Here is a 22,198-nt window from a genome sequence, read left to right as displayed (position 1 = left end):
TACAGTGGAGAAAAGACAGCCTCTTCAATAAGTGGTGCTGGGAAAACTGGACAGCTACATGTAAAAGAATGAAATTAGAATACTCCTTAACACCATACACAAAAATAAACTCAAAGTGGATTAAAGACCTAAATGTAAGGCCAGACACTCTAAAACTCTTAGAGGAAAACATAGGCAGAACACTTTATGACATAAATCACAGCAAGATCCTTTTTGACTCACCTTCTAGAGAAATGGAAATAAAAACAAAAATAAACAAATGGGATCTAATGAAACTTCAAAGCTTTTGCACGGCAAAGGAAACCATAAACAAGACGAAAAGACAACCCTCAGAATGGGAGAAAATATTTGCAAATGAAGCAACTGATAAAGGATTAATCTCCAAAATTTACAAGCAGCTCATACAGCTCAATATCAAAAAAACAAACAACCCAATCCAAAAATGGGCAGAAGACCTAAATAGACATTTCTCCAAAGAAGATATACAGATTGCCAACAAACACATGAAAGAATGCTCAACATCACTAATCATTAGAGAAATGCAAATCAAAACTACAATGAGGTATTACCTCACACCAGTCAGAATGGCCATCATCAAAAAATCTACAAACAGTAAGTGCTGGAGAGGGTGTGGAGAAAAGGGAACCCTCTTGCACTGTTGGTGGGAATGTAAATTGATAGAGCCACTATGGAGAACAGTATGGAGGTTCCTTAAAACACTAAAAATAGAACTACCATATGGCCCAGCAATCCCACTACTGGGCATATACCCTGAGAAAATCGGAATTCAAAAAGAGTCATGGGGCTTCCCTGGTGGCGCAGTGGTTGAGAGTCCGCCTGCCGATGCAGGGGACATGGGTTCGTGCCCCGGTCTGGGAAGATCCCACATGCCACGGAGTGGCTGGCCCCATGAGCCATGGCCGCTGAGCCTGCACGTCCGGAGCCTGTGCTCCACAACAGGAGAGGCCACAACAGTGAGAGGCCCATGTACCTCAAAAAAACAAAACAAAACATACAAACAAAAAAAACAAAAAGAGTCATGTAACACCATGTTCTTTGCAGCCCTATTTACAATAGCCAGGACATGGAAGCAACCTAAGTGTGCATCAACAGATGAATGGATAAAGATGTGGCACATATATACAATGGAATATTACTCAGCCATAAAAAGAAATGAAACTGAGTTATTTGTAGTGAGGTAGGTGGACCTAGACTCTGTCATACAGAGTGAAATAAGTCAGAAAGAGAAAAACAAATACTGTATGCTAACACATATACATGGAATCTAAAAAAAACGGTTCTGAAGAACCTAGGGGCAGGACAGGAATAAAGACGCAGACCTTCTAGAGAATGGACTTCAGAACACATTGGAGGGGGAAGGGTAAACTGGGACAAAGTGAGAGAGTGGCATGGACATATATACACTACTAATTGTAAAATCTATAGCTAGTGGGAAGCAGCTGCATAGCACAGGGAGATCAGCTGGGTGCTTTGTGACCACCTAGAGGGGTGCGATAGGCAGGGTGGGAGGGAGGGAGACACAAGAGTGAAGAGATACAGGGAGATATGTATATGTATAACTGATTCACTTTGTTATAAAGCAGAAACTAACACACCATTGTAAAGCAATTATACTCCAATAAAGATGTTTAAAAATAAATAAATAAATATAAATAAAAATAAAAATACAGGCCCAATCCCTGAGAGTTGGTTTGATATTCTGGATTGGGTTTCTAGAATCTGTCATTACTTTAAAAAAAAAAAGCAAAAACCTACCTAAAGCCAGGTCAAACAGAATAAGGTAAACATGATAATTGTGACACACCTACACCATGACTACACCACTGTGAATCTGAAGAAAGCTTTCAGGTACAGAAGAGAAAACCTAGTTATGAAACCAAATCACACACCCGAGAAGGGCAGATGCTACTGTTAGGGTAACAGATGGGAACCAGGCTGGTGGGGGTATTGTGGTAGAAGGCTTTCTGCTGGGTACTACTGTATACGGTTTAAGTTTAAAACCATGTGAATTCACTTTTTCTCAAAAAAAAAAAAAAACAGAAAAATTTAAAATAAAACACACATCTGTAAACCTTAGCATTGTCTCATATGCAAAAAAATCTAAACTTTCAATTCAGGACAGTATCTCCTTCCTGCCTTTAGATGTCAAATTTTCTATTTTCTATTGGAAAATTAGGGGTTTTTTTCCTTTTGAGTTTTGTATAATATAAAATCATGAGAACTGCAGAACTCTTGGCACATGAAGACTCTGCCCAAACCTCTGCACTAAGAGATGACAAAACTCTAGCACAACTTCTAACAGAGTTAAGGCCCTGTCCTCAGGATAACCCTAACCCCAGGGGAAAAAAAAACACTGCCAGTAGAATTTACTGTTTGTTCCAGCAAATACCAGATAAGCCCCTGACCCCCTTTCAGAGTATTTACTAAAAAGGACTTAAAATTGTGAATCTTTCTCGGTCCCTTTGAGATGTATATGTATCTCCTACAAGTCAAGAGGATCTTTCTCAAGAAACTCAAAGTCATTCCTTTGAAAAGTAATCATGAGGAAGGATAGGGCTTTGGGCTCCCAGACTCTATGGGCAGACAGAATCATAAGTTTAGTAATTGCCAGCTAACAGACACAGCTGGCCTCATCACATTTATATTGACCGACCTTCTGTTATTTCTCACTTGATGCGCACTCTCTCAGCTCTTCCCCACTCTTTCATTCTCCCTTTAAAAGGCCCACTCACCTAAACACAAATCGAATGGAACTCAACTGTTCCTCCTAGTATTCAGTCAGTAGCTACTGAATAAAATCTGTTTTCATAGCTTCAGCTAGTGTCTGGTTGTTTTTTTTTTTTAATCTTTGACAGTAGTGCCTTTGATATGTATAAAGAATATGTCCAAAGAGCCTAATTAATTTTTAAAATTTCGTTTAACATCATAGCACAAAACTGTCCCAGTGAAATGGATTAGAATAAAAGGACTAAAATATTTAATTGATGCCCTTAAGTCTTCTACCAATTCTATAAACATACACACACCATTTAGTATGAATCTAAGTTGCAACTGTGCAGAATGAGCCAAGAAAAACAAAGAAAACACTAATCCTGTAAACACACACTAAAATTATTTTCATATTACCGTTAAAATAAAATTCTCTTGAATCACTTTTCCAAGTAGAATTTGTATGTTTCCTGAGTATATACTCAAAGCATAAATTTTATTTTAAACTTCAGGAAAGATTTGTTTCTTACTTGATGAAGTATTTTTGTATTGACTAGAGAATTCATTAATGTAGATCTATTCATCGTGTTTCTGGTATCCAGATTTTGTTAATTTCATGGACCCAAGCAACCAGACGTTTCACTCTAATTTATTCCGAAACTATCACCTTAAGATCTGTCAACTTCCAAAAGAAATGCCTTTCCTTCTATGGACATTACTACTTTTCTACAAATAAATGAATTTCTACCACCTCAGATGAGTTCTTGTGCAAGAAGCAAACTGGCTATGCTTCAATACATACTAAGTGGCATATTTCTCACCGTTATAGTAATTCAAATGAATGCCTCAGCATAACTATAAACTGTTAAATGTTATGGATGTTGAAAAGCATTCTCTCACACTAGAACTTGAAAGGGTTAATGCACAAACCTCAAATCTACACAGTATTAAAATATATATATTTTTTCTTACCTCAAGAGCAGTATTTAATCACAGGAATAGCTACATTTAAAATAGACATCTAGAAATACTATGAACTCGATCTGCATTAAATATTTTCTGCATGGCATTCATATTCCTACAAATTCAAAACACTTATGGAGTTCAAGAATAATCTGAGGGGGCTTCCCTGGTGGCCAGTGGTTGAGAATGCGCCTGCCAGTGCAGGGGACGTGGGTTCAAGCCCTGGTCCGGGAAGATCCCACATGCCACGGATCAACTAAGCCCGTGAGCCACAACTACTGAGCCCGCATGCCACAACTACTACTGAAGCCCGTGCGCCTACAGCTTGAGCTCCTCAACAAGAGAAGCCACCACAATGAGAAGCCCGTGCACCACAACGAAAAGTGTCCCCCGCTCGCCGCAACTAGAGAAAGCCTGTGCGCAGCAAAGAGGACCCAATGCAGCCAGAAAAAGAGAATAATCTGAGGCCTAAAGATTCAATTAAAAATGTAAGTTGATGCCTAATTTGATTTCTACACACCGCTGAATTAATCAAGATGCAGCTACTTTATCATTATCTTAAGATGTCTTATAAGTCCATTAAAATTTTTCTGCAAAAATTTTGCTAAAAGTAAAATCACACGCCTTTTCAAAATGTAAATATCATGTACATTTAAATGCCTAATATTGTGAAAGATTAATAAATTGGCATGTCATCAATTCCCTTAAGCAATAAAGCAGGTACCTAACAGGCAATGACTGTTCACATGATAATGCAGCAAGAAAGCTTGCAGAAACCTGAAACAAAAACATCTAGAACATAGATATAAAAAGCCATTATTGCTTAACAGTTCACGTTATTGCGGAACTCTTCCAACTCAAAAAGAGTTTTTTTCATGGTTTTTAATTTCTGCTTTTAATGGTACAAATGAACTTATTTACCAAACAGAAATAGAGTCACAGAGTTAAAAAACAAACTTATGGTTACCAAGGGGGAAGAGGGGGGAGGGATAAATTGGGAGATTGGGATTGACATATACATACTACTAAATATAAAATAGATAACTAATAAGGACCTACTGTAAAGCACTGGAAACTCTACTCAGTACTCTTTAATGACCTATATGGGAAAAGAATCTTAAAAAAGAGTATGTATGGGGCTTCCCTGGTGGCGCAGTGGTTTAGAGTCTGCCTGCCGATGCAGGGGACACGGGCTCGTGCCCTGGTCCGGGAAGATCCCACATGCCACGGAGCAGCTGGGCCCATGAGCCATGGCCGCTGAGCCTGCGCGTCCGGAGCCTGTGCTCCACAGTGGGAGAGGCCACAACAGTGAGAGGCCTGCGTACCACAAAAAAAAGAATAGAGCATAAGATTAGCTCAAACCTACAAACTAAATGTAAGGACATACTACCAGTAAGTGGTATATAGATTACTTTAATGGTCTCTATTTTAATACATTTCACATTTCCCAAATTTCAGCTTGCAAGCCGATGAACAAAAATTAACTTTCCTCTCTTTGAATCTTTTAATGAAAAAGTCTTTGTGGTAAACAATAAAAAAGGTACAGCATGTCCTATAATAAACGTTAAATTATTGTGATACTGAATCCCCTTGTAAAAAGTCTGTCCATATAGCAGAAGATCTGTGGCCTAGTTATGAAATTTATTACGATTCAGAAGCTTTTAGGCCATAAATACACATGGAGAATCGTATTTTTAAAAAGGAAATAGAGTAAAAATGCAAAAGATTAAAATAAATAATTTTAGCTGAAAAAAATGGTAAATTATCTGTGGTACTCTTGAACACTCTTTCCTTATAGTCTTCATCATATAGGATTTCAGCATGATATAGTGATTAGAAACATACAAAATATAAACACTGACCGAAGCATAATAATAATCATGAATGGTGTCTTTGTAAAACATCTGTACTTTTTCTGCCCATTAAAATCCAGATTCTAAAAGAGTGATTGTAGATATGTTTGTTATTAAACCAACTCATTTCCTAATAGCATTAGTATATAATTGCCATTATGCATTCAGTAACAGAAAGTTGAAGCTTAATTAAAATATATTTCCTTACCATTTGTCAAAGATGAGTAATGAGATGGATGGAAAACTAATAAACTTCACTGTTTTCTATACACAAATCTTTATGCCAAACATTACTCATAGCTTCCTGACTCTCAATGGAGAAGGTCTCTCTATATTTCCTTTGTGTTCATAATCAGAAATGTTGATAGGATTCTCAGAGACAATAAACACATGTTCTAAATTTACCAACTATTATCTTTTCTAAATCCTGATGGTTTATGGCAGAAAATAAGGAACTTACATACAACCAACTCTCATTCCTGGAACATGGTCCTTTGATAGTCCCAGATTTTGGAAATGTTACCCTTAATCTAAATGAGGCGCAATATCTAAAAGTCAATAGGCCCCATATATTTCTAAGTATTCAGACTTATTGCCATTGGCTTAGAATGCTAAATCTTTATTATCTTGACTTCACATTGCTTCTATCTAGTTTCACTTCCCACTCTGCTTGATGTTTTCAAGTCCTCTAGCATGCACATCATGTTCTCTCTACATGATTCAGTTAAACACTGCAATTTTAGAGTTCTTTGTACAGCTGCTTCTGCAGTTTGGGTAATTAGAGTTACATAAAATGAAAATAAACAGAGAAAGATATCTCCCTCCCTCTAATGTTATTTAAGGAAATTCTACATAAAACTGCTGTGAACAGTATATATATATATATATATATATATATATATATATATATATATATATATATACAACATGTTTTATTTCAAAGGGCTGAAATAATGCCACATGCATTAGAAAACTCTCCACTTCCCAGGGAATAATTACTCAGTTTATTCTTTCAACCTATTTGCCATGCCTATTTTTTTTCTATTTCATTAGTTAAAATATCAGAATTTGGGTAATGAATGAAATTAAATCCTATTTCCAACTTTTCATTGATGTTAGTAATATGGCAGGAGTTTTACTGGAGAAACAGTTTACAGGAAATCAGACAACGCCCAATGAAGTTTCTCAATGCTTTCTACAAGTCCACAAACACGTCTACCCTGAAGATTACCAAAACGATTCCAGTTGTCAGATTCACTGGCTTCTTTTAATTTCTAGTTCTCCTGACATACTACAGCAACTGTTTCCTGGAAACTGTTTTTCAAGCCTCTGAGACACAACACTTGTGGGTTATATGCTCCACTGTAATGAGTCTCAACTTCCTCAAATGCAAAGCCACCATTTTATAGCAATTATTTTGTAATACTAGCTTTACTAACCTGAACTGAAATAATAGAGCCTATCTATGAATGTATGCTCCCTAATTTATTTGATGTGGATCTGACCTAAATCAAGCTTTTTAAAATTGTACAGATAACATAAAACTAAGTTTCCATTTCGTTGGCTCCCCACTTCCCTGCTATACTGTCTCTAGCTGTTACTACTCTACTCAAGTGTCAAGAAAAAAGTAAGTTTGGGGGCTTCCCTGGTGGCGCAGTGGTTGAGAATCTGCCTGCCAATGCAGGGGACACGGGTTCGAGCCCTGGTCTGGGAAGATCCCACATGCTGCGGAGCAACTAGTCTCGTGAACCACAATTACTGAGCCTGCGCATCTGGAGCCTGTGCTCTGCAACGAGAGGCCGTGATAGTGAGAGGCCCACGCACCGCGATGAGGAGTGGCCCCCACTTGCCGCAACTAGAGAAAGCCCTCGCATAGAAACGAAGAGCCAACACAGCCATAAATAAATAAATAAATAAATAAATTTTTTTAAGGGCAAAATTCCCAAAAAAAAAAAAGAAAAAAGTAAGTTTGTGTAATCATATGTATGTGTGTATGTATGTATACATATATGTAAAATCTGTGTGCATGTTTTTCACCTTAACACATTTCTGGCCCTATTTAGGTTACAAGCCCCTTACTTTGCTTGGAGTGGGTAGCAAGAAATATAATTTTTAGCCTGTAATATTAGCATTCTGGTATTATTGTGGTGGGCAGCGTCTGATATGGCTCCCAGCGATCACTACCTACTGGTAGCCATGCCCCATGTAAATCACCTTCCCTGTGTGTAGGTAAAACTGTGTCATTTGTTTCCAATGAACAGAATACAATAAAAGTGACAGGATGTCACTTGGTGATTGTTACAGAAGACTGTGACTTGTGTCTTCATTTTCTCTCTCTTGCTTGCTCTGATATTGAGGGATGCTCTATGGACAAACCCCCATGACAAAGAATAGAGGCTGGCCTCCAACCATGAGCTTCTGAAGACCTGAAGACTCAGCCCAGAGAAACTGAATCCTTTCAACAGCCAGCTAAGTGGCTAGGAAGCAGATCATTCTCAGTGTAGCCTTAAGATGACTATAGCCTTGAGAAAGACCCAGAGCCAGAGCCCCACAGAGACTGTCAGATTATATATGTAGTTTTAAGCAACTAAGTTTTGGGGTAATTTGTTACGCAGTGATAGTTAGCTAATACATTGTTCAAAGGAGTTAGTTCATTAAGAATTTTCCATGGTCTTCTTCATTCATACTTTTGCTTTTTTTATTCAAAAAAATTAAGGAGAGTTCTGTAGCAGAAGTTTGTAAGTAATAATCCATTTCATTTAGATATGTCTAAGTATAATAGCTTATTGCTACTCTCTCTGATGAGTCTGCCAAGTAAGCTAACCAAACTCCCTGAAAATAGCTTCAGTTTTCCAAACACACAGTTGTTTTTTTGTTGGTTTCTTGTTTGTTTTAACATCTTTATTGGAGTATAGTTGCTTTACAATGGTGTGTTAGTTTCTGCTTCATAACAAAGTGAATCAGCTATACATATACATATATCCCCATATCCCCTCTCTCTTGCATCTCCCTCCCTCCCACCCTCCCTATCCCACCCCTCCAGGTGGTCACAAAGCACCGAGCTGATCTCCCTGTGCTATGAGGCTGCTTCCCACTAGCTAGCTATTTTACGTCAAACACACGTTTTGAAGAGACATTATCTTTCATAACCTTCCTATTTTCCCAAAGAATGACTAAATCTAAATAATAAAAGCCAAAACAATTTGAAAGTGAAAAATATTTAGTCTCATCAAAATTCCCAAGTTGAAAAGCCTGATTACTCTGAACAGGATATTATGGGTTTCTGTAAACAGATTTGGTGCTGCGTGTTTGGTGTACATGCCGTATGATGGCATGGAAAGTAATGTGAGTTTAGTAAATAATTCAGCTAAATTCCAAGTAATTGCTCACTGCAGGGAGTAGAGTTTTAAGTCTAATCTCCCCAAAGATTTTCATTAAAAACAAATCTGTGTTCTGCTACTTGATAGCATGCACCTATTTGTTCTCCAAGTGATCACACATACTTGAAGGCTAAGAACACCGAGAAATGGGGTGCATTTGAGAGGAAAGATTGGTGTAAATTGCATCCTACAAATTCAGGTCTTTTGGCACAAAGGTATCCGAGAGCAGCTGGACCTGTTCATATAGTTCTTAATGTTTTATTTTGAATTTACCTGAAGTAATTACAAAGAGATTCATTGTCAAGAATGTTTTCTGGATGTCCTTTATAGTACGCACAAAACCTTCAAAACCCAGACAACAGAGAAAGACAATAGTACTTAACCCATCAAGTAGAGAGATCTTGCTTACACTTTGGACAGAAGAACAATTTACACATCTTTATCTAATTTAATGTTTTGCCAAACAACTTCATTTCACCATTTCACATCCTATTTTGGAGGTTTATAAAAGGATCCTCATAAGTCTTTTACAAACAAAAAATTACAGAACTGCTTTTGTAACTTTCCTCCTTTTTTTTTTTTTTTTTTTTGCGTTACGCGGGCCTCTCACTGTTGTGGCCTCTCCCGTTGTGGAGCACAGGCTCCAGACACGCAGGCCCAGCGGCCATGGCTCACGGGCCCAGCCGCTCCGCGGCATGCGGGATCCTCCCGGACCGGGGCACGAATCCGCGTCCCCTGCATCGGCAGGCAGATTCCCAACCACTGCGCCACCAGGGAAGCCCACTTTCCTCCTTTTTCTATATGCCTCCCAGAGCCACAGTGGTTGTAGGAAGAGAGGAGACAGTGGCATTCAGGAGCAGGGAGAAGGTAAGGGCTCCCCTGTTTTACCCCTGACCTCTTCAAGACTTGTTTTCTGTAGTTCTGCCTGATGTAGTCCTTTCCAATGGCCCCATCTTACAAAAACACTAAGCCAACTATTGCTTTCAAAAGTCCTGTTTCCCACTGTATCAAACCCAGTAAAGTGACAGTACAAAGGAGAAGAAAGGAAACAGAAGATAAGGAATAGATAACAAATGGCACATACGCCTGACGTGCTAACATATTTAATATTTCCTTTAACCTTTCTCTAATGGATATTAATTCCTTCCCTGTCATGGACTGAATCTTTGTGCCCCTCGTCCAAATTCATATGTTGAAATCCTAACTCCTACGTGACATGACGCTATTAGGAAGAGAGACCTTCAGTTGGTGATTAACTCGTTAGAGTGGAGTCCTCATCCACAGAATTAGGTCTCTAGAGGCCTCCCCCTCTCCCTGCTCTGTGAGCATACAATAAGAAAACAGCGCTCTGCAACCAAGAACTCCCTAGAACTCAAACATGCTGGCACCCTGATCTCAGACTTCCAGCCTCCAATCTATGGTATCTGCTATAGCAGCAGAACAGACTAAGGCAACAAACACCCTTGTCTTCTACTTTATTAAGGTGTCTGACAGAAAAAAGAGAACAGTTCCCTCTCTGAACTAGAACAAAATACACAAACAATAATGAGTAATTCTGAATAAAATAAAGGAAATAATAGTATAGGTGAAGTTTATGGTCACATAGGGAGAGGAAAGAAAACCCAGGCCCAGTTCCAGAATTCCCGTGTCAGAGTGAGAGATGGTTGATGGTACCACATGACACAGCCTGCACACCTCCTGTGTCTCCTCTTTCTGATCCGATAAATGTTTCAAACAGAAGTTCTGACTTCTGCATTTTAAAATGGAGAATCCAAGGCCTAGAAAACTTATATCCCTTGTTTTTCAGTTAAGGGGAAGATACTAATTCAATGTAAGAAATAATCAGTTATAATAATTTTAGGAAACTCTTTAACCATGAACCTGTGTGCCTCATCTCTAAAGCCCTGAGTACATAAAATGCACAGATTAAATACAAAACTGCTACAGATAAATTTTATAGACTTTGCACATTTCATTATTATAAAAGTTCATATGCAAAATTATATTTAAAAATGTGTATTTGTGGCAGACACCATATGGAAAGCCTGGATATAGACAAATAACAAGCCCTTGAATATAAACACATGTTAAAGGTGCTCTGTTTGATTTCATTCCAACCTAAGACAGGATTCTATAAGATAGATGGGGCTGATATTGCAAAGTGGCGCAAGCAATGCCTTCCCTAACCATAGCTCATCTTTCATTTCTGTGCTATAGAGACTACAGAGAAAAAAACCAAGCTATATTTCCCCAGATTCTGTAGCATCTGAATTCTATAGATCCTATTATGCACATGGAGGAGACTTAGAAGGTGGAAGTGGTGCCAGAACAAGGAGACTAGATCTAGGGAAGAGACTTTTCATTTTATGGATCAGCTATGGTAGAGTTCCTACCCATGGTCCCCTAGCATATTATATAAGCAGAATCAGGGATGGGAGGCATTTTTCTTAGCACAGTCCCACAGGATGGTTGAGCATTTCTGTTAACTGTACTGTTCCTGGCTGGCTAGTATCCAATCTTGGTCCTGTGACTCTTGAGAAATTCTATAAAGCTACAAAATACCTTTTCAAAATCCGTCTTTTAAACAATCAATGATACACTTTTTTTGTTTCCAACTAATTATGTTTATCAATATAACTGCCTTATTTTACTGAGAGTTTTTGAGTGTTTAGAACAGTTGTCCTTAATGAACACGAAGACATGATTTCGGTTACCTGAGAAACTTTTTCAAATGGCCATTCTTCACTCCCTTACCAAACTTAATCAACATTCTATTATACCACTTGGTATATCAGAGGCTCCACTGATGTGACGGTCCTACACAGATTACAAAGTGAAATCAGTGATTCTAACATGCCAGTGTAATGAAGGACCACTGACCGGCATCAGTCATTTAAATCTGGCTCATACTAAACTGTCATCACAGTTTGAGCTTGTGAAACATAGAGCCCCAGGGATATATCCCTGATCTCTTGAAATAGAGTCAGGGATGTACAGACTAGGAATCTGTATATTTAATTCCTCAGGTGACTATAATATAGTCAGCTGGGGATTTTTCTAAGACCCAGTGTTTAAAAAGCTACTGGCATAGGGCTTCCCTGGTGGCGCAGTGGTTGGGAGTCCGCCTGCCGATGCAGGGGACGCGGGTTCATGCCCCGGTCCGGGAAGATCCCACATGTCGTGGAGCGGCTGGGCCCGTGAGCCATGGCCGCTGAGCCTGCGCGTCCAGAACCTGTGCTCCGCAACGGGAGAGGCCACAATGGTGAGAGGCCCGCGTACTGCAAAAAAAAAAAAAAAAGCTACTGGCATATAAAATCAATCATTTATTAGTGGGGTCTAATGTATGTTCATTTAAACAACTTAAACTTATTTCTTTCCTTGAGAATACCAGTAGATTACTCAAGCAAGGGACAGCTGTACAAATCCCAGATCTGGACTTCAGGAAAATACCTAATAAGATGTCTCATGTTATCTTTGTGAAGATGGTGGATAAGTAAAGCTGAGTGCAAAAATCAGTTGAGTGGATTATTCAATGTTGTAATGTCTGTACAAAAAAGTTACTAATCAAAGGAATAATCGTTGTAACCTAGAAGTTTTACCTGTAAAATGGTCAGTATAGTTTAAGTTGTATTACAGTGACAACGGAGTCTAATTTCTTTTTCACGCTACATGTTCACTGTTAAGTTTGCTGGGGACACTGATTCACAACATTTTCACTAGGCACCTAAGCTGAAAGAATGTCCACAATTTGGAAAACCTCCGGTGGGACTGGGTAGATAATAGATATAGCAAGTTTTATACTGGCCTAAAGATTGTTTTTCTGTTCTCAACACTTCTGCCACCAAATGTGTGTTTTATTTTTCCCACACTGAACAGTTCTGACACTCACTACCTGGAGTTAGCACTGACCACACACCCCAGGCTTAAGGGCTCAGTCCCACCAGGCTGACTTCTACTTCGGATGCTATCTGTACTTCTGACCAACAAGCTATAGGTCACGGGTTCCTACAGTCTGCTTCTTGAATGGCTCACAGAACTCAGGGAAACAGTTTACTTACTATCACAGTTTTAAGGAATATTATTTTAAAATGTAAACTCGCAAATATTTGCCTTAAAAAACAAAGTGATCATTAAAATATTTTAGATTTCAACAAAATTAAGACTGTAAACTTGTAAGCTACTGGCTTGAACAGTTCATGACAGAAATACTAAGTCTGTATATGTTCACAGCCATATTATCAGATACAGATTTTCAAAAACTAAAACATGTTCCCCAAACACATAATTTTATACCATGGACCTCAGTGATGGTTTGCATAACAAAGCTGGATTAACAGGATGAAGAATAATATTTTATGCATAGAATTATTTAAAGTAACACTTAAAAAGGGACTAAGATCCTTTATATAGACTCAACTATAAAAACTGGTTTTAATTATTCATAGTTATTTTTGTATGGTATTTTTTAAAAAGGGATAGGACCTGATTTAAATTCATTCAACAAATTGTAAATGCAAGCTTTATGCTACATTTCTAGTCTAGAGTATAAATTTCAAATCTTTCCTGATTTGTTTACAACTTGAGGAACTGAAAACTGGATGATAATATTAGAAAACTTTATACTATGGTCAAACATATTTTACTTATATTTATATACGTGTGTGTATATAAATGTATAGATACATATATATACACAGTGAAGCCTGTCACTTGATCATAACTCTAAGTTTAAGCTACCCACGAAGAGCTCATTTTAAATTATTTATTTTTTGAGGCCACTAGAATATTTTAAAGTCGATTTTGGGAAAAAACGTTAATAGTGCCGCCTTATTATGGTGATATAGATAAGAAACTAGCATATTCAGTAATTTAGCAAATAATCTCTCTCAAAGGCAGAAAAAACACACAAATAAAGCTTATCTAGAGTTAAGTAAAGTATTTGTTAAAGTTTCTTATATCAGTAGAGAAAATATGGAGAAATTGAGTTGAGCTATTATAAAATTAGATGCATTTGTCAGTGACTGAATTATTAAATTATCAGTAATTGATCACAGACAACATTGTAGAAGATTTATAGATACTAAAGAAGGAATCAATCCTTAGCTTTATCCAAATCAATTTTTTCCTTAAAGGTATATACAAAATATAGATGACATCTAATTTGTAAATTATGTGATGCAAGAAACTATAGCTAATTAATCATATGCTATAATCTAGATCAAAAAGGACAATGAAAGACTGAAATAATAGAATAAAACTAATCAGCTTAAAATTGCCAAACACAAAAACTCCTATAGATGTGTGTAAAAGAACTCTATACAAACACAAACAGAGGTTTAATAGCATCATGTGTTTAAAAAGAAAAAAGCCTACGTAATTCTATTTAACTATAAACATCATATACATCAACACTGTGAAGGTGCGGCCAAATATCAAGACCATCTACATTAACAGAAATATCACATACATAACAAGGGAGGTTTTCTTTAAGCCAGAAAGAACATATGTGTAACACAGATACAGAAGTCAATTTGATACATTCTCTTTTCCAAGGAGGGGCTATCAATAAACTGAAAACCTATCCAAAGAAGAGGCACCTGATGCTAGTGTCTTATAAAAAATGGTTTAAAAAAAATCTAGAAAGGTTTAACTGATCAGAGACTTAGAAGCATACACAATAACTACCTACAAAACACCTAATGGCTCTTACAGAGATGAATTAGATTTAGGGAACAAAGTCCAGTGTATGAACACTACAAAAAGTTCTATCTCACAGCACAGTGGAAAGCACAGACCAACACTCTTCACTCAACAGTGAATGAAAGCTCCACCTTATACATCTTCATATCCTTGGTGTTCGCAGTGTCAAGCAGGCACTCGGTGTTAGAATTACTGCTTTAACTAAATGGAAAAATTAGTACTGAAGTAGAAAAAGACTGTACAGAGGTAGTGTTTTCTTTACTTAACGGTACACTTGTGAGGAGTGTTTCTCAAAGTTTCTTTTAGGGAACATTAGTCCCATGATTTATCTATGGTTAAAGGATTACAGGAGAAAATGGAAAATGGCATAGCCCTTGTCCCCAGGTTGGAGATATGAAATGCCCATCAGTATATTAAGGATTGGTGAGAAGCCCTCATTAAAGAAGTCTGTTTAACTCTATTCACTGCCGCCTCTCCAATTTTTTAACCACAGCTCTTTTTTAATGGCATATCTAACAAACATCCCAGGATCTCTTAGTAAATGCTCTTTAAGGTGGAATTATACATTGGACAGTGTGTTGGGCTAGTAAAAGTCAATTCACATCTGTGTCTTTAAGGACAAAAGTAAACCCTTCATTTTAAACATTTTCACATAGTTGAAACATCATTACTGAAATGTTAAGAAGAGACAAGCAACACCTAAGTAAGCTATCTTTGTATCCTAAAGCAATGAGAGACATATCCTGAAGGGCTTGAAGGACCATCTTTTTCCCACTTTTGGTAACTTAGTAGACAGCTGGCTTAGCAGGTCCAGGTGTGCTTAAAAGAGCAGTCAGATACCAAGCAGTGGGCTGCAAAGGCGCCTCCTTTTCAACAAGGCTACTTTTCCAATCAGGGAGCCTTCATAGGTACAGAGTCACATAGATACTCACTGTACTCCATTCCATAAAAGGGTAGAACATGTCAAGTGTGAAAAAAATGAATACTTTTATGTAAATATGAACTCTACAAGTGCTACCAGGTTTAGCAAATAAAACACAAGATGCCCAGTTATACTTGAAATTCAGAATAACAATAAAGAATTTTTTGTGCAAATATGGTCCATGTAACATTTGGGACATACTTATGCTAAAACATACTTTTTCTCTGAAATTCCATGCTCTATTTCAACTGGCAACCAGACCCTCTACTAGAAAGTGAGCTACAGACCCTTTGTGCTTAGCCTAAATCATAGGACAAAGAGAGTTCCAGAGTTGTGTGTGCTCTACCATTCCTCAGCTTCTGAGGTTTTCCTGAGTGAACTCTATTTTATACCTGTATAGCATAGCATTAGTCCATGACTCCTTTGCATGGCACAAGAGAAATAACTGATTTCCTTTCCCCACCACATTAATCTAGGGTACAACCAAAGACAATATTGAAGAGGAAACATTCCTGAAGGAAGATACAGACCTGAGTTCTTATTCTTACTCTGCCAGTTTTATGTCCTTGGGCAACTATATGTCTCTCTTTAGGCCTTGGTTGTGCTGACTTCAGGAACCATACAGCACCAACATTTTACAATTCCATGATCCTAAGTGAACTAAACTTTGCCTTGTCCTTAGAACCAACTGGAGGTCATGCTTGTCTATGTCAGAAGCAGAGAAAACAACCTCAAAGTTAAAGAAAACTAAGGAACTGGCTAAAAGATGGCCCTTATGTTCAACTAAAATCCATTTGTTTCAAAAGAAATGTTGTTATCTTCAGGCTAAAAAGGCACCTTTAAATATTTCATAATCAATAGCTTTTATTCATCAACCATATAGTACCAAATCACTTTTACTCCAGACCACTAAAAACAAAAGCAGTTGACTATTTTACTTCCTTGACTCCTATGTGGTACACCTCTAAGACACCATGAAGCTTTCTGCAAGTTCTATGAAAGGTATCTGTGCACAAAGGGCAAATCCATCTTCTCTAACAGATTCTCCAAACAGTTTGATTTAAATAGCATTTCTCTGCACAAAGAATCTATAATGCTAATTCATTTTGCCTTCAGCTTAAGTAACTCACTATTAAAAGACAGCGACAGTAAGAGTTTTTGTCTAGTTAAATACCATGCCCTCATGTAACCCAAATGCCAGCCACTGCTTTCAAATGATTAAAGTCTTGATTACCAACATCTTTAGCACAGCATTAAAGGAATAAACAACTTTAAATTACACAAACGGCTAAGACTGTGACCTTAGAGTTGCCAGTTAAATACAAAAGTCCAGTTAAATATGAAATTCAAATTCCAAAATTGGATTTAAAAAAAAATTATTTTTTAATTATTTGAAATTCAAACTTAACTGGGGATTCTGTATTTTTATTTGCATATCTGGCAATTTTATGTGGGCTACCTAGTTGAGATCTTTGCCAATTTTCATCTTTCTTTCCCCCTAATCAAAACACTTGTTTTGATTTTTAATTTTCCCTTAGAGTCAAGAGTTTCTACCTGCTGCAGAACATGAGTAGATAAGTAATTTTCCAACCCAAAATTTTAAAAATATTTCTTTGCTTTTAACAAAATCAGGTTCCCACCAATAAAACTGTAGTCTAAAAAACATACAATCTGAAGAGACCAACATTTTACCTACCTGTGGGTAATATACGAGAAGGCCATATAATAAAATATTTGCTTTTTTCACTTCCTTGGCAAATTTTCTAATCTGCATTAGGTTTTCCATTTTCTGACCAAATGGTACTGATTCATAATCAAGAAATTGCACCTGCAAAATAATATAAAAGGTAACAATCAGAGTACCATTCAGTTTCCCTTGAAAAGTATGACATTAAAGAAGCTTAAAACACATATAATATTGAAATTATTTTTATCATTTTATTAACTTCTAATCATTTCAACCCATAAATACTTAATAAAATGAATCATCCTTTATAAATACAGATGCAGTAAACACTAATCAAAAAGTATAAAATGCTAATATTCTATTTCAATTTGTGTCAGAGTCAAGTGTATTAATATAAAGAATATATGATTTCATCAATTCTTTCAACTTACTTCCTAATTTGTAATTTGAAACTAGGCTAGATAGAAATAAATAGCTTAAGAAATTAACAATAACAATAAAATTCAAGGGACTGCTTATTCAAATACATAAAATTTTTTAGAAGAATCCCTTTCAAAGTAATAATTGGAATTTAATAATAATCTACTTCTTAAAGTAAATCCAGAAGAATTTTATACAGAATTCTTTTAGCAGTGTTAGTGTTTTTCTTGAAATTATTCAAGTGACTATTTTTTAAGCATTCTTTTTCACTTAAATTTAAGGTCTCAGGGTGATCTGTGATCTTTTCTATAAACATATACATATAGCTGCTACCTCTTGAAATCTAAGGTAACAGTAAAGACTTTTTCCCTTAAAAATGTCCAATTCATAAACCAAAAGAAGAAAAGCAAAAAAAAAAATGTTTTTGGAAGATAAAAAGCAGAAAGAATAGTTTCAGGCTTTTCTATCTGCTGAATAGCTGAAGAAAAGACCATGTAACCCTGAAACCCTGGGCTCACCTTCCCCTAAGCTCTGTTTCCCTGAAAACTTATGAAAGTGAAAGTTCAGCTTTTTTTTACCAGGTAGCATTACTTATGGTAAAACTAACTCCTGACTGGTGAACCACACCCAGGCTGGAAGAATTGTGAATGAACTATAAATACTAGACCTTCCTTCAAAGTAATTCACCTTATAGCCAGGTGTTCCCCTTGCTGGTACCTGGAAGCTAATGACTATTAGCTGTTGCAAAAGATGTCAGTCCCTATTTGCAGCTGAAGCCTTCTGAAAGGATGGCTCACATACCACCTTCTGTGATCTCCTTCCCTCACCCCTGAGAAACCAAGGTAAAGGGAGAAGTGGGGAGAAAAAAGCAGTCCCTAAACTCATGTGAGATGATGAGCTCAGGAGCTAAAGCAGAAGACACACTCACCTCTGCCCTGCCTTTTTCCCTGCCCTGTAGTCTTTCACAAAGTTGGTCAAACTAGTGCTATAAAGGCTTCCACTCTTAGGAGTTTGAACCTAAAACTGCTGTGAAGTGCTTGCTACAAAAAGCAGGCAAATTCCCCAACACTGAGGCAATTTTGGAAACTGCAGTCACGGTATGGATCTGAAGCCAGGGGACAGGCTGAGGGTGAGTCTCTCCGGAGCCCATATGGCCCAATCACTACATAGCCCCATACCAGTTGGGCTGGGGAACAATACTACTGTTTGGAGTTAAAAGTCTCAGAGGACTGTTTAACTCTTTTAACTGTATAATTACCTGTACTATTCAGATACCATGAAATGCTAGCAGCCACCTTGCCAAACATACTTTAGGTGAATGGAATGCCCTAGAATTTCGCAATACACAACCTGGGCAACCTTACTGCCAGCCTAGATAGATAGCTAGACAGACAGACATTTCTTGTTTAATACAAGTCTTCCTGACAAAATCTGAGTTCAGAAAAATCTTGCACTAAAGTAAGGGAGGTGGGTGGTAGGGAGACAGTTTATGTAAAAATAGCACAAGGAGCAGAAAAGACCACTATAACTGGTAATTATAGCCTGCACAGAAATTTAAAATGCACAGAAATGAAAGAGTGGAAATGCTGGTAATGCATTAATTAGAGAAGGAACGATGACTATGATACAACTGGGAATGAGCTCTGCGCCAGGAAGCTGCCATTAGGGTTGGCCCAGGAGGAAACGCATGCTGCCAGGAGCTGGGGAACCTCTCCGGGAAGTCAGAGCTGGGAGCAGGTACTCATTTTTAATTTTCCTTAAAGAGTGTCCTACAACAGAGCCTAAAATTAATTTTTTAAATACCAGTTAATTACATTAACTATTAATTGTAAAAATAAACTATAACTCTGGGAGTCTAAAAAATGGTAAACCTAAAACTCGAGACAAGATTATATTGTAATGAGAACGTTCAACAGATAAAGTGTGCTGAATCTTTTTTTTTTTTTGAAGGACAGAAATTAGAGACCTTACACTTGGTTAACTTACAGCTATTTATGTATATTAAAAGTAATGCTGGGGCTTCCCTGGTGGCGCAGTAGTTGAGAGTCCGCCTGCCGATGCAGGGGACGCGGGTTCGTGCCCCGGTCCGGGAAGATCCCACATGCTGCGGAGCGGCTGGGCCCGTGAGCCATGGCCGCTGAGCCTGCGCATCCAGAGCCTGCGCTCCGCAACGGGAGAGGCCACCACAGTGAGAGGCCCGTGTACCGCAAAAAAAAAAAAAAAAAAAAAAAGTAATGCTATTTAATTAAAGCTATATACAATTATATTGTATAGTTTCCAAACTTGCAGAGGGACTAAAGGATTAGTTGTATCAATGCAACAATGCATAGGAGGAAAGTAAAGTAGCAAACAAAACAATTGGCCAACAGCAATAAACAAAAAAAATAAGCTTGTAGAAATAATCCCAAATATAAAAATAATAAAGATAAATGTAACACTTTTTAACTCTTTCTTAAGTGACAGATTTATCAGATTGGATTTTTAAGAAAAATCTAACTATATTCTAGTTATAATATAAATGTCTAATGAAAACTATCCTGAAAGTATGTACTTTACAGGATAAGATAGTTTTCATTAGACATTTATGTATGTACTGGTATGAGAAGGCATACCATGCAAATACTACCAAAAATGAAGGTTGTAGCAATATAATAGGGTTAAGACCAAAAAAACAAACATGAATACAGATAAAGAAAAACAGTACATAATAAAAAACAAAACTTATAATAACCATAACCTTATTACTAAGAACATAGATTTTAAAACACAAAGCAAAAAAAAGACTGAATTATGAGAAAACAATATCCAAATCCATAAACACAGAGGAATGTCTGACTGCACTTCTCTTAGAAACTAATACATCAGACAAAAAAATTTTTTAACGTCAAAGGCTTCTGCTTCCAGTGCAGCAGCTGAGTCGAGGGTGTTTCTCTTTCCTCCCAAGGTTATAATTCTATTCCTGTTTTTCTGGCTGTTTCTATCTAGGAAAAGTTGCACATGAGCTGATGCAACTTCACATTAAATGGACCTAACTCCTTTATTTACTAATGACATAGAAGCTAATTTTTCTTACAGAAACAGATGTTGTAGCATAGAACATCTAGGTTGAACTGAAGGACATGCTATATGTACAATAGTTTTTAAAAGTTCTCACCAAGTCATGAGATTCTCAACTAGGAATGGAAGGCTTTCACTCCAACTATAGGTCTGTAAGATTCAACATACTCTAGTCCTTGAAAAGAAAAAATGTTAACAGCACTCAAAAAAATCAGGTCAATTCTGTTCACCATAGATTCCACAAATTAAGGAAATAGTGCGCAAAAGTGAATTCTGGGCAAACTATTTATATACCTACAAACTGCCTATTTACCCCACTGTTGACCTAAAACAAAGACGGGTTTATTCATTTGGGATCATCAGAGAATTGTGATTCAGTGTCTGCAACCATGGTGAGCCATGTGCAAATACTCACACAGCAAGAAAAGGAGAAGGCTTTTATTGAGGGGGAAAAGGAAGTTGGAGGGCTATAGTAAACAAAGAGTCCCTGACTTTCTGTTCACTGAGTCTTCACCAGGAAAGAGGAGTGTTTCTTCTTCCTGTCGGGCTCTGCTATAATCTCAGGGCATGAGAGCTCCCCCTTCTGGTCTCCTAATTCTTTTTAATAGAGGTTTATGGTTATTAATTTTTTCATACCACCAAACCAAGTAATTAAATTATAGGGAAACTTTAAGACATAAAGAAGTAGGAGAATAATGCAGCTTTTCTAAATACTTAGTATGTGCTAAATATTATTGTAGCTGACATATGTCACTTTTAAAGAAACAGATACGGATATTGACCTTATGAAATGTATATAATCAGGTTGATAAAATTCAAGCATGAAGAAGTAGGATGCATCTCAAAATTCTCTTTCACCATGTGAGAAAGTCTGATGACATCATAAAAACCGGAAGATAATCTCCAGCAGATGTACTTCCTAATACCAATAACATAAAATTTAAGCATATACATAACACTGTGCTACTAATTTTGAATTCTAAAATACACCAGCTACTTATGAGGTCCAGGAAAACACTGAGTTGGTACAATACAATCAACTTTCATTTTAAAAACAGGACAGATTTATACAACTGTAGCAGAAGGTTGCAAAATGGTCATGATAACTCAAGAAATGTAAATGTTTTTGCCTTAATAAACAGTTCAGACAGGATACAAGCACTTGTATCCATTGAAATGTAGCAAAACATTTCACCTAGGTTGAGTTCTGCAGATAGCTACACCAAATACATATTCTTTGGTCTCTTTTTGCACCATTCACTAATTTACTACATGTAAATTATAGGAAAAACAACATTCCCGAGTTAGGATGCCATTTCTAAATGTTCTTTTTCATGCTTACATAAAAAAGACATGGATCTCTTCCTACCCACCCACCCCCAAAAAAAGAATGTAACTTCATCTTTTTTAAAGGTAGCAAATTCACTCCTATAAAATAGTAAACTGCTTAAACATTTAACATGTGGATAACTTCATGGCTTTGTGG

The 22,198-nt window shown here is 37.1% G+C and overlaps 1 protein-coding gene across 4 annotated transcripts in view; it reads right to left on the bottom strand.

The window, feature by feature from the left end:
• The window catches only part of CRPPA (CDP-L-ribitol pyrophosphorylase A), a 305,310-nt gene that overhangs the window by 105,815 nt on the left and 177,297 nt on the right, over positions 1 to 22,198 (bottom strand). For 3 of the 4 annotated variants that reach the window (XR_014016649.1, XM_081244007.1, XM_081244006.1), the window contains one exon: positions 17,245 to 17,376. Coding sequence is in view for 3 of the 4 variants with exons in the window: in XM_081244007.1 (XP_081100133.1) it covers positions 17,245 to 17,376 (132 nt within the window). In the remaining variant the exon portion in view is untranslated. Of the gene's footprint in view, positions 1 to 17,244; positions 17,377 to 20,859; positions 20,888 to 22,198 lie in introns of those variants that run through there. The other variant, XM_081244008.1, reaches the window with a different exon arrangement.

This window comes from Mesoplodon bidens (assembly GCF_964165515.1).
Source record: "Mesoplodon bidens genome assembly, chromosome: 9".
Lineage (NCBI taxonomy): Eukaryota > Metazoa > Chordata > Mammalia > Artiodactyla > Ziphiidae > Mesoplodon > Mesoplodon bidens.
This window is presented reverse-complemented; position numbering and strand designations above follow the sequence as displayed.